We start from the raw sequence: 14,475 nt of genomic DNA, 5'->3' as shown, positions 1-14,475 counted from the left end.
CAACGTCCACACGGCACGAGCTGAGATCGAACCAGGGACCGAGCTGAACGATCTACCACTGAGCATCCGCTTCTCCTTAATATGTTAATAAACAAAATTATAATAAAAGAATGATAAGTATTGACCGTGACCTTTACTTTAATAATATTAACTCAAAAAAAACTGAAATTCATTTTTTTAATTCATGAAATTTAGTGAAGTACTAAATCAGGGTTTCCGTTTAGAATTTAGTCCTATTATTAATTTGTGAAATATTTTGCACTTTTGTTAACAGCGTTTATTTCCTTTTTTTTACAATTTATGTTTAATTTTATAATGCAGTGAAAATAGCGGAATTTCAGCAAGGGTAGCGGAAAGTGGCGGAATTTTGGCGGCCCAGTAGTGACTTCTCGATTTAGGGACCTGGCAACAGTGGAGTAATTATTCTGAAATTTTTAAAGATGTGATTGCAAGTATAAAATTGCTTCTATGAACGTTCTTGTAAGCCATTTCATTAACACATGCACCATAAAATGAAATGGAAGTATCAAGCATAGTTGCAAGTTCGTATTAAATTTGTAGCCATAATGGCTGGTGAAGCATCTGTTAAGTTGGAATTTTTGTACAAAGAAGAAATTGATTATGGTTTTCCTCAGGAAGATCCACTCGAAGGGAAAGGATGGACATACGAAATGATAACTGACAGCAAAGAATTAATATTATCTTCAACCGAAGGAGAGCAAACAAGAGAGAAAGACGTAGCTATGTATTCTTCGGATGTCAAATTAAACATTGGTACGATGAAATCTGAATTTGCAGTAAAAGACCCTGCCTTTGAAAATAATATAGAAACACTAAGAAAAGTAGATATTGAAGAGACTTGCGCTTCATACTGTGATGACTACACACAATTTACTACAAGTAGTTCAAATACAGTTGGGACAGAAAGGTAATGTTAAATTTTATGTACAATAACTGGTTCAGATTGATAATACAGATACATGGGTACGAAATTTTATAGTTATAAGGAATACTTTTCGAGAAATAGTTACGGGAGGTAGTCCTACGTCTAACGTAAATTAATAATCAACAGTTTGGAAGTGGCGCGGCACACGTAGACTAGTTGTACCCAGAAACACAATTGAGTGCACCCTAGTGATGGGTAAATTCCCGGGAAGATATTTTTCGGGAAGATTCCCAAAATGGGAAATTATCCGGGAATTTATGTACAATCAGAAAGAAAATTGCATTCTATTACTATATTATGATTTCAAAGTTGAGTTAATTTTATTATATCACAGCATATTATTACTGTTGTCCACAGAGGATTCTTTAAAATGTATATTCTGAACGGTACTATGTTACTTTATTAACATTTTATTAGGATTGAGTATAGCCCGATCCCCCCAGTGATTTTTAACAAATCATAGTGATTTTAACGATTCATACTTGTTCATAATGAATCGGAATCGCATGTTATAAAGATTTAAGATGTAAATCTTGCGGTAAGGAAGCTCTTTTATTATAAGTAGTAGTAGTTGTAGTAGCGGTAGTAGTAGTAGTAGTAGTAGTAAGTAGCAATTGTAGTAGTAGTAGTGGCAGTTAGTAGCAATAGTAGTAGTAGTGGTAGGAACGGGTTAGAAGCCCCGCAGGGGTTGGTTGGGATCTGTTCTCGATATAAGTAGCAGTAGTAGTAGTAGTAGCAGTATTAGTAGTAGTAGTAGTAATAGTAGTAGTAGCAGCACTGGCAATAGCAGTGGTAGTAGTACTGACTCTTCCAGTTCCGGTGACAAAGAACTGGGGGGAGCGCGCTATACACAAGCCTTTTATTACATCTAGAAAGTACGCACAAATGAATATTTACAATATGTTCTCTCAATTAAATATGTGTAAAAAAATTATATAGTAACAGTTTTAATTTATATGTAAGTGGATTTGCTCGACTTGACTCTATTACTGATATTATAAACACATTAAATTTATAAATGTTATAAACCAATTAGATTGGGTAAATGCTAGAAGATACATGTCTCACCAATTTATCAATATTTGCGCATACATATTTATGTTCACAAAATTTGAAAGATACTTACTTATCTTTATATCTTAGCACGCAACATTGCCATACACGATCTATCATTCTACCTATTTCTCGAAATTCCATACGTTAATTCACATGTAAAATGAGTTTAGTACTTCTTCAGAAATTCGAGTCAGAGAGAGGAGACAGCCCGACGTCTATTACTAATGGTGGTTCAGGGTTTATTAATATTACTTCATCTCTATTTCTACATAATTATAAATTACTTTACAAAATGGTTCTTTTCATCATTTGTAAATTAGTACTTTGCTAATTTTAGCTGCTATTTAGCATTGGGGGCCAGCTTTTGCACCTACCTTTTTGCGATATTCTATTCCGATGCGTTTGTTTTATGTTTTCATGCGTTAAATTACGTTACCAATATTAAATTCAGACAGCGTTGCAGAGCGAGTGTTAGCGAATGAAGGCGGTTTAGAGCCCCGCATGGCACGTTCTTTTCTACCTTCGTTACCAACAGTTCACTTTCTTTTCCCACGAAAATCACTTCCATTTACCTTTCCGTTTTGTATAAATTCCCTACTGCCCTAAAAAAAATGTGTTCGAAACTTTCTTGACTACTTGAACATCCCTATCAACTCATTTCTTCCATAAATCATCCTGCTTTTTGCTACTTTTGGCCGCCCAATTGTAAACAATTACCTTACTTTTTAGTGCAAATGGTAATGGAACTTAAAACAATCGTATTATTAGTTATATAAAGTATCGTCAAATAATATTAATTTTTTTAACCTCCAAATTCTTTAAAACTTAGAAGTAAATCATAGTATATTAAAATAAAGTAATTAGTCATATGGTTCTTATAATTTGGAACATAAAGTAAAGAAATGGAAATAAATTCCTTCCCGAGAAATTATAGGCCAGGGAAAAAAACCGGGAATATTCCCATTTTTAAATTCCTTCCCACCGGGAATATTCCCACTGCCCATCACTAGTGCACCCATGTTAATGGAGGAATCATTACCTAAAATTGAATACACATTTCAAACACACAATTCTAGTAGATATTTTTGATATTGGTATTTTGCGATAGTGTTCCATATATAGTGGCCGAAAAACAAACGTGATTTCTTTATACCGGACAAAACGTATAGATGTTTGTAATTTTATCCCCACGTTATCTCGAGTACGTCACTTTTCCGAAGGACTTCCAAAGTCAGTAATAAAACATAAGTCTAACTAAAAAAAGGTGGATATTTATTGAAAAACCTATACATAAACTCATTGCATATTTTACTTCGTTTGCTGAAAATCGGCTCTTTTTATTTTCAAAATCAGTTTTGGGGGACGGAGTTGCACTCATCCATATAGTTTGACATCATAGCGCTCTAGTGTACGTATACGATAAGAATTATTATGTAAAAGACACGAATCAAATTGTGCTGGCTCTCCACTAGAAAGAAGTAAGGCTATGTAAGTCAGGGCAGAACCGCAGCATGTTGGCCGGAGAAGGAGCGAAGTGTTGCGTAGGGAACAGGCTTGTCACAAATGGTCAATATACATGTGAACAAGGATAGGACAGAACAGTCTAAATGGCACAAAGTGTATTATTTTTCATTCTGAATTGTGTATTTGTACGCTAGTAAAGATGTTGTATGAAACATTCCAATATATTGTCATTTCTTACATATTTGCGTTCCAACATAAGACATTACTAACGTAAATCTTGCAATTGTGTTGATCCCTTAAGTCTCGGATATTTCTCTAGTACCGCGACAATTACATTTATACTTCATTTCATTTACAATGGTTACTAGTTTCTTTGTGTATGATTCCGCGCATAACAGGTTCGATCTTGATTAATTTATTTTTATGAACGTATTTATCTTACAAGTAAGATATTTACGATATCTATGTACTAGACTATTAAAATATTATTTGGAATTGTGTCAAGATTTTAGTTTGGTTCGGGCAGTGACTTCAATCGGTTGTTATAGATTCAGTCAGTTCCTGGAACTGTTTCTGCCTCAGTCAGTTGTTGGAACTGTTTGTGCCTTTGGAGCTTTCACGTGGTATATAGTCCACTTTTCACACGCAAATTCACTAAACGTTTAAGGACCGGACATGGATCCACCGCTGCCAATTATTCAAAATTTTCAATTTCTGTCCTTTTTTCACCCCTAATTAAATTTCTGTTTTGATTTGTCGCGTACCACAGGCCAACATTTTGTGATTTGATTGTCCCTTTTGGGTACATTGATACCTCGCGTTTGCAGAATTAACGTCTTAGTTTTACTTTCACAACACTTTCTCTAATTATTTAATTAATCAATTACATTAATGAATTTCACACAGTCCACGTTTCTATGACTTCATTACACAAAATCACGCATATATATATATATATATATATATATATATATATATATATATATATATATATATACGAAATACGATTTGCATATCTTCCCTACACATTACATATGTTAATACTTGAAAGTATAAGACATTGTTCATACACAGAGCAAACTCAAATGTATCTAACGTTTCTTCTCTTGTTACATTTGTGGTAGATATGAGGATAAATATATATTGGAGGGCTCGACGTTTTTATGTATGAGTACACTTGAATATCTAAGAGCTTTTATTTTAGATATATATTTACCATTCTTACAACTCACTTACTCTTAGTATATGTACCTGTATTTATTAGTATTTTTATAAACTATATAACTATTACTTTTTAGAAAATTGAAAAACTTATAATAGCAAAAAAAGTTTTTCAAATTCGATACTATTGTGCTGCCAAAATGTCTTAAACCGTGGCAAAAATTCGAACTAAAGCTCACACCCCGACACCCATGCGTTTAGCCAATAAGTGTTCAGCAGCTGCTAAGCGAGAGATCCTTAGCGAAAGAGAGTGGAATTCTTTAGCCGATAGCAGCGCCTGAAACGGAAGACTAGGTGTCAGGTCAATGTGGTATATTTATAGTCATGAATTTTGCTGAGCATAAGCTAACAGTCTTTTTTTCAGGTCTTTGAAAAGATGCTTACAACCTATGGTACTTTGGAGAACACTTGTGATGTAACCTCTCTTGACACAGAAAACACATTTTTCTTGTATTAGATGTGCACACTACTCATCGTTCTTGTGATGCATCTACAATGTAATGCGTGTCAGAGTTTCGAGCTTCGATAGGGATATGCGATCTTGGACCTGTCCTAACTGATGCCATGTTTCCAATGCGAAGAAGACCCATGGTAACTTCCCTCAAAAACTAGATGTGTGTGTTCATTGTTCGTGTTAAATTCGCAATGCAATTTCCAAGAAGAATCAACTGCTAAATTGAGCGCATTATTGAAAAAATTCCACCACCATTTCTTGGATCTGAGTTTGGGTCTGTATGATGCATGAAGACCATCCATAACATCAACTCCTCCCATTCCTTCATTGTACTTTTGAATAACGAATGGTCGACTAATTGGAACTTTTATTTTATGTACACTAGAGTATCTCCTCACTGATTCTACTGGCAAGTTTGTAAAACAGTTTGAACCAACAATTAGAACCGCACTCTAATTCCACCTTACAAAGCACACATAACCATCACTTTTGGCGTCAAACTTTGCTCTTTCGTCCTTAACAAGTTTTTCTGTGGAGTCACAGGACACTGTTGAACACGATTATCTCTTACTGTTTTGTTAGTCGATTGCCTTTTCCTTCTAATTCTAAAGGAACGTCATAAGACGTGAAGAAATTATAGAAAGGGACTTCGTGCTGGGCATTATTTTCTATGATTGATGTGAGGCTACGAATAACTCGTTCTAATGGGATATCCTCAGTAACGTTATCAGTACTATTGTCTTTTACACCATAGAGGTCCATTGCATATGGATAACCGACAGAAGAACATAAAAAACATATTTTGTAATCAAAACAGAGCATTTTCGTCAGCATTTTTAAAAATTATTTTCATGCAACTGCTGGTGTTTCAACTGCAAATGATGAAATAGAAGTTAATGCCGTTGACAATAACAATTTTTAGCTAACCAAATGCAATAAGAATTATTTATTTTAAATTACTTTTTGACAAAGCACACAAGAAATATAATTGCAAAATGTATATTGATAATCATACTCGTTGAGTATTTGAGGAAATCACAGCATGCAGTTTTTTTACTGATATGAAGAACAAACCTAAGAAATACTCTTCCTCTTTAATATTGAGAATATCGCCAATGATCCGTAATGTTTCGAAACCCGCTTCAAGGAGGAAAAGCTAGGAAATAGGTCTTGACATATCTAGGTCGATATTTACACTCCTATAGATTCTAGAAAAGATATTAACCCATTACATTGGTCTAACAAAATTGACGTGATTTCAAATTGTACCCTATATTAAAAGAGAAATAAACCATTAATCGTTCATAATTCAAGGCGTGTATCTAATAGAATTATTGGTAATTTTTTCATGCCTCATACCTATGCCTTCGTACACTTTTCCAAATTCTAAAAACAAAAACAACTCAATTTGTTTCATTGTTGAAATTTCAATATGATTATTTAAAATGAAACACTTCCATGATAGTTTTTTTTCATATTGGCGTAAATAACAGGTCAAAATTTAGAATAAATGGAAAATAGAAGAGGAAAAGAATTTCGTTGTTGGTATCTGATGACATTTTTACAGTAGTTTGCACAAAATTATATATATATATATATATATATATATATATATATATATATATATATATATATATATATATATATATTTACTCACGTAATAGATGTAAGAAAATTTCAAATTATATCCTTTGCATTGAGAAACAGAAAATCTACCATTACAAATTCGAAGTTCGATAACATTTAAAATAGAATGATTGGTAACTTTTTCGTAACGTTTTCTTGACTTGTAGTTTTTAATCGGAACCATTCAACTTCAAAATGCGAAACGTATAATTTTTTTATCTTGTAATTTTTATGAGATAATTGTCGTAAATTTAAGCTTTATCTTTCCGGATGTGAGAAAAATGTAAGAGTGTATCTAGCTACAAGTTACAAACAGAGTTTGGTTCGTTCTATTTCAAACACATTCTGGCTTAGAATATCTTGTTTGTACCTTATTGGAAACTATCGTCGAAGTATATATTTGACATGACAACTCTACTGGCAAGCTATGAAAACATTTTTGATCGTTGTATATAATCTTGTTGGAAGGTTGGGCATCTAAAGTGCTGCTTTTCGGCTTGTAACTGCGGGTGGTTAAAATTGAGATCCTGTCATTTTTTCGGTGAGTGACATAAACTGATATCATTTTTGGGAATTTAGGAAACATAAAAGATCTCTAGTACAAGCCACGAAGAGTTTCCCAACCGCTCTATTTCAAGTATATTTTGAGCTTCAACCATCTTCTGTATTGCATTTTTTTCTTCTAATTTCAGAAAATGGAACCTGAGGTCGTCTTTATTACTAGATGAATAAAATAAATCATGTGTTGCTGTTTTTCTAGATTTTGGACGTGAGAATGACCCTAGATACAAAAAAATCAATTTTTTTTTTATCTGTTTCATTTGAAAAGTCTTTTGACATTATGCGGATTATTCTCGCCACTGTAGCTTGCATTTATATTTACTTTCGGCCTTATTTTACTTTTATTATACGAGTGAAATAAATATTTTTGTAATCTCTTAGCAGTGAATGAATCACACTGCATTTTGTAGAAATATTTCTTGTATGCTTTGGTAAAAAATAAAATTAAAATCAAGGATTTTTTTTTTCATTTCTTAAAATGGTTTTGAATCTGAGATAATACCATCTCTAATTTTTTGAAATGTATACAGAAGTCTTTTTGGTAAGTTATATTACATAATGTCCATAAAACCAAAGCAGCTTTTGAGACTTTTAAGGTGTTACGTGCATAAGTTTAATATATTTAATAGAAAATTTTAATATATCGAGAAACGAATGTTTGTGCATGATTCATCGTCTTAGCACAACATTCAAGGCTATTCAAATTATTTATTTATTTAACAATTACCAAATACAGCTCAGAGGCCATTTTATAGTGGATACCTAACAACAACAATAAAAATCAAAAGGAATAGGGAAGATGTGGGCGAGGGCCTATTTACTTCGTTCTATCCTGGTATTTGCCTAGTAGGACTGAAGGGGACTGGAAAACACCAGTCAGGATGGTCGACAACGGGAATGGAACCCAAGACCTCCCGAATGCGAAGGCAACGCTCTACTACTTGCGCTATTTCGCTCAGTTCTCCCGAAACGGAAAGTAATTCAAATTTACTATGACGTCCGGTTCATGACTGATTCCCGTACAAGATAAACGGTCAAGTCTTTCAAGATGATTTTATTTTAAGTATTTCAGTGTCTTAAGGATAGGTCCAATTTTGTCCGTTAACCCTGTTTTCAAACCGAACTTTATTCAGTTTAGTCATTTTGATTTTAGCCTTTATTGCCACAGAAGGTAGCTGTAACACACAACGAGAAGCGATTGTTTCTAACGATTCAGTATCATGACTGTCTTTAACTCTGTCAAAACCGGATGTTGTTCAAATTCACAATTACTTCAGCTTCTTACATTTTCTGCTAACTACTATTCAAACCGGAGCGATTGAAACCGAGTATGATGCGTTTCGGTTTAAATATTTGTCACCATAGAACCGGAACGATAACAGATATTGACAAATGTCTTCTTTTTACATTCAATAGACGGTCTAAAGAGGACATACTTCACGCGCAACAATCTAGCAAATTCGGAAGTGTTTGAAATTTAATAATATAATTCTATTCTATACTGACTTCTATCTACAAAAGACGGTAAGGGATATCGAGATATGCTTTGTTACAATCGGTTCAGTTCCCAAATGTAGGTTCCATTTTCTCCGTTAAGCCTTTATTCCGACCGCTAGTTTTTTAAATGACCATTTCCAGTTTCAACATTATAGCTTCTGAACAATAACAGACAAGCGTGTGTATGTGGATTTTTCTTGGTTCTTTTTTGTTCATTTCAATATTTCATTCCTTTTTCATCATTCCTTTGTCCTTTAGACTAGCCGACATACTCGTGAGACGTGAATCTAAAGAACTCATTTAATTTAATTTTTAATTAAAACGGGTCAATTTTTGAACATTCACCTCTGATACACCGAGGCAGTGCTACGATCCTAGCTTGCGCCAATCGGACTTTGTGGTAGACAAACACCGTGTAAGTAGGTTTCCTTGGGGTTCTATTTTCTTCGTTTCGATATTTCATTCATTTCTCATAATCCCTGTCCCGTTTAGCCTGGTCGGCATAAGCGTGTGGCATAACACTTAGATTTCATTTTCGTGTCAAAACGAAAACGGTAGCAGGTAGGGTAATGCGGGTCTGTGAAAACAATTCGGCGTTTAATTGCAACATATGATAACGAGAAACACATTTGTGCAGAGGATTCAGCTTCGCAACACAATGTATAATGACTATCCTCAACATTCTTAAAGTGAGGACGCACTGGCTCAGTAGTAGAGCGTTCGCTTCTGGTGCATGGGTCCTTGTTTCGAACGCAAGTGCTGCCAAGTGAACTTTGTGTTGGACAAACACCGTTTGCGTGGGTTATGTCGGGCTTATTCCCCCATCCCGCTACTATCATTCCACAATTTCTTTCATTTCTTATCATCACTGTCTCCTTTAGCCTAGCCGGTGGAAACGTTGACCATAAAACTCAAAGAATTTTAAAATGGCAAGTTGATCCCATTTACAATTACATCCAATTTCAGAACTGATTTTTTTTACAGCAGAAGCGCTAAAAGCTATTAACTTGCGGTTTCTTGCAATCGATTTGGCATTTAAAGAACATGTTCAATTCCTGCGTTGAGATTCTATTCAAACAAGAAGTGATTAGAAATAACGATGTGTGGTTTCAACATTTATCGCCACACAACAAACACTAGTAGATAGGGAGAAGTATTTTCTTCAAACGGTTCAACCTGACTATTTACAGCACTATAAGAGAAACGGAAATCTTAGATTTACCATTGCGGTTTAACCCTTAACTGTTTTTCGTTACCATATGGTTACAAAATAATCGAACTTGTCTAACGTAAACGCTAATTCAATATTCCGTTGTTGGTCATTGTTACCATATGGCTGCACCTTTCCGCTTCGTACGCTGACTCGTTCTGACACCTTGTAGTGGGTTCGGGTAACTTTACGAGGGAAAGATGTTTTGTGTTTGTTAGTAGAAGCCAGAATTCACAGAGGGTGAAGAGGAAATATTCCTGGTATTAGGTAAGTAACCGTAATTTTGTTTTGTTGACTTCTAGTTGTTTATAAAGCCTAACTGAAAGATTTTAAATTTAATTTTATCAATTATATCACTTTACGAGTACGTTTAGGGCTGTTAAACCTCACGTAACCCTATGGTTACATTGTTCAATGAGGAAATAAAATTATAATATTTATTGAGCTGTATTCTTCTCGATTTTATGTACAAGTGTATTTACTGAATTGTCGATATTCATACATGAAACAAATGCTTTATGTGTCTTTACTCTGTGAAATTTTCCATATTAGAGTTTGGTTCATCAATTTGTTTCATTAAGGAGTGTCCATTTTCATTTTCGGCTTTCGTAAATCTAGTGAACTGTGATCAGGGGCGTTGTCAGTAAAGGTTTTGTTGGTATTACACCATTTCTAATAATACTTTTATATGGGATATCGTTAAATGTAAATGTGTTTTAGGTACAATTTGTGTACCCCTTTTTCTTTTACCCAGATCTATCCTGAACGCTGATCTATGAGAAATAAATTTATAGCTTACTGACTTATTATATTTTTTAGTTTGTTCATTTCAGAGTTCAGTTCGTCGTCGCTCAAAATGGATGGGGATTGTATCTCGGTCAATGTGTTTTACGAAAAAGTCTTAAGGAGCAACAGGTGTCATATCCGATTCATCGCAGTTGCCTGACATTGATTCGTCCGAATCCGATGAAGACCTAAGTTCCTCAAGATCAAGATTATGTACCTGACAGTGAGGTATGTTGAATCATTTAGCACCTATATATGTTTATGCATCTCGTAGAAGTATTCTGCTGTTGCAAATTTTCTTTGTGTTGCTGCTAAATTGTAGCATATTATATGCTTGATATTGAATATACATTTCAAAACTACTAGTAGAAAGTGGATATAAACCCTTCCCTTTTTGTTTCCTACATATTCACTATTCACATCCATTGGCGTAATATCTATCACTTGCTACTGGTATTTTCAGTAAATTCTATGTAGCATAATACAATTCTAAATCACGTTGTTTGAATCCAGATATTTACCAAAATCTATTTCATGCTTGAAGGTTTTACTTCATAAAAAGACAATCGAAAAATATCTGATTTAGAATAATTTTACCTTTGTTTCTTTTTTTCAGAATAATAGCATTCCAAAAGGTCTTACATCTCTACCAGATGACATAATCGATTCTGATGCTGACTCCAAAGTTTTAAAGAGAAAGTGCATGTTTAGTGCCTAGCTATTATCAAATGATAAAACAAACATATAGGGGCAGTGAATAAATCAAATATGCTAACTATAATTTATCGTACAATGAAAGCCAAACATTGGTACCTCAAAATCTTCGGCTACATCCTAGACTTGGCTGTAGTAAACAGCTGACTGATATGCAGGAGAGACCGTAAAATGGTTAGAGAATTAGACATATATTTGAAGGTATATCGTTCTGATATTACGTACGCACTTGCTACGTATGGGAAACCAAAGAGAGAACGGTCCTCTGTAGAATCGATAATAAAACCGCAAGGAAAGACAGGTCGACCACTGAAAACTTCGCCCGAGTGATGATACTACAACAGATAATATACCCCACTGACCTATCCATACGTCTAAAGGAAGGTGCCGGTTTAGAAATGTGGTACTAGTCGAATTACGTTATGAAATGTGATGCAAGGTTGTCTTTTACTGAAATAAAAACAAAAACTGCTTCCTGGTATTCCATTCATAGAAACTAGCTATACTGCTCTAAAAATTTTATTATATGGTAAAGAAATATGTCCATAAGCACTACATTACAGTGCAAGAAAACATCCAATACCATAACCATTATTTATAATTTATTTAGTCCAAATAAATACACTGTCATTTTTATACTAACTGGCACTAAAAAAAGTCACCATCATTTCTTGACAAGTGTCTGTAAGTTGTAATTATATGCCCCAGATATTTGATAACATGACTATTTAGGAGCTGTAACACAAAAGTATTGTTTGTAATTGAACACTGTTTAAAATATATTCAGTATTTTGCAACTGGCCTTATATTTCAATTTGCTATCGTACTGCTCTAGTAGAAATGGTTTTTACATAACAAGCACACCATATTGACCAATGTTACCATATGGTTACACCTATGAATACAGGCATATTGTACAATGTAATCATATGGTAACAATTCATAACTCGAAGAGTTTTGGCGGGAAAATTTTCAAAATCAGTAGAGATGATATAGAGTGCCTATATATCATCCTGTACAAGTTTGAGATTTTTTGGCCAACTCTAAGTCATAGTGAACAGTAAAGGGTTAAACACTGATTTCCGTAGAGCCAAAACGCTAAGAAATATGGATGTGTTCTTCGACTCGAGTTTGCTGGTCGAGAAAACGTTACTTTGCGTTGAAGCTCTATTCAAACCATAGACTTTAAAATTACCATTTTCCAGTTTCAACTTTTATCGACGTAAAACGAAAATTGTAACAAACAGCGTGTAATTATTTTATTTAAAAAGATTTCAGCCATTTCCAGCGTCTCAGGACAAGTAAGCATAACCATCGACTACACTGTTCCAAAACAGAAATTGTTTCAAGCATACCAGTTTTAACACATCTATAGAACAAAAACGATAAAACATATCGATATGAGTGTTTTTTAATTCATTAATTTGACAAGAATTGGTTTTGTTTTACGTTAACTCTAAGATGAAACCGGAAGAGGTTGAAATTGTCCATTTCTGGTTTCAAAAGTTATCATAATAAAACCCAAATGATAATAGATGTCGACAAATTATACTTGGAAAGCATATAACTTCTGTTTCTTATATAAAACCTCACAACCCGCAGCAGCACATCGAAACCGGAAGTTGTTGAATGTATTAGTACTTCATTTATCAGATTTTCATAGAGAAAGACTCAAAAAGATTTAGAGAGATGTTTTTCAGACCTTTTCAGCGTCCCAAGTGTAGCTTCTATCTCATCCCCCCACCCTCTATTGAAATTGGAAGTACTTCAAATTAACGATAGTTTTCAACATTTATTTTCACAGAATTAATAGAGTAAGGGAAAATAACCCCTTCTTTACATGGAATCAATGTCCAAAGAACAAACACTATTTTTGACATTGTTTTCTATTGCAACCAGTATTTACAGATGTTTTACCTCCAGTCTGAATATTGAATTCGCTTAGTTTGGAAGTCTTAGTTTCACACTTTAAATCTATATTCACTTGTTTAACTTGGGTATTGGTACTGAAGACTCGTGCAATATTTGTCACTAGGTTGACTCCTAGTCATAGATGAAAACATTCGAGCAGTGTAACAGATTTGTGGCAGACGTGCGAATTTTAAGCAAGATGTAGCTCCTTCACCCGTTTTTCCTCCAGTGCCACCAGTGATTGTTATTTTAACTACTATCCAAAAATAAAGCAACGATATTTAATTCGTCATTAAGATAATGATATATGTGTTACCCACGCTACGTTCTTATCGTTTCGACATTTACCTTGTATATCTTACACATTCGCTCACATCCTATCATTTATTCAATTGAAAGCATTTCACGAATTCGTTTAACTTGATCATTTGTAGTTCTCTTACTGTAAACAAAATATTTCTGTGAGATTTTTAAACAGCTTTTTATTTCCTCATTTTCATATGTACGCAATACTTTGTCCGCTTCTATCATTTTGCTAAGTATCTTATAAATAAAAGCTAAAACTATTGGGCATTATGCAGAGTTGTTCTAACGTGTCATTAGAGCCATGCTGAAGAGCTCGACAGCCTCTAGCATAACGGTAATCATACGTCAGAACTACTCTGTATTAGCTTCCGGTAACGCACCGGACTTACAAGTGTAAGGTCGTGAGTTCGATTCTAATTTGGATCACATTTTTTGGTATCCAATAATATATTCGTTAGTACATGTGTAATTATATCAGTAAACTTTCGTCCCGTTCAATGAATTTTATTCATGTGTGTGTTAGAAAAGTTTACTAGCTTGTATAATTCTAAAGCAAAATACCAGTGGTGTGTTGTAGAAGAAATTTCGTTTGGATTTATAATAATTTATGTAAGTGATAGTTGTTGATGTAATCATGGAGATAAATGTAGATATTTGTATAGACCTATCACACAGCTACAGTTGTATTTTTAACATATGGCCTGTAAACATTACTTGCAATCG

At 34.0% G+C, this 14,475-nt stretch overlaps 1 protein-coding gene across 2 annotated transcripts in view; it reads left to right on the top strand.

Moving 5' to 3' along the window:
- Positions 1 to 424: 424 nt before the first annotated feature.
- The window catches only part of LOC145681235 (uncharacterized), a 32,455-nt gene continuing 18,404 nt past the window's right edge, over positions 425 to 14,475 (top strand). Inside the window, exons 1-2 of one of the 2 annotated variants that reach the window (XM_081752785.1) lie at positions 425 to 928; positions 7,460 to 7,777. In XM_081752785.1, the coding sequence (XP_081608911.1) occupies positions 567 to 928; positions 7,460 to 7,499 (402 nt within the window). In that variant the 5' untranslated portion in view covers positions 425 to 566 and the 3' untranslated portion in view covers positions 7,500 to 7,777. Of the gene's footprint in view, positions 929 to 7,459; positions 7,778 to 14,475 lie in introns of those variants that run through there. The other variant, XM_081752784.1, reaches the window with a different exon arrangement.

The sequence above is a fragment of the Thermobia domestica genome, chromosome 3 (assembly GCF_964235325.1).
Source record: "Thermobia domestica chromosome 3, izTheDome1.hap1.1, whole genome shotgun sequence".
NCBI lineage: Eukaryota > Metazoa > Arthropoda > Insecta > Zygentoma > Lepismatidae > Thermobia > Thermobia domestica.
This window is presented reverse-complemented; position numbering and strand designations above follow the sequence as displayed.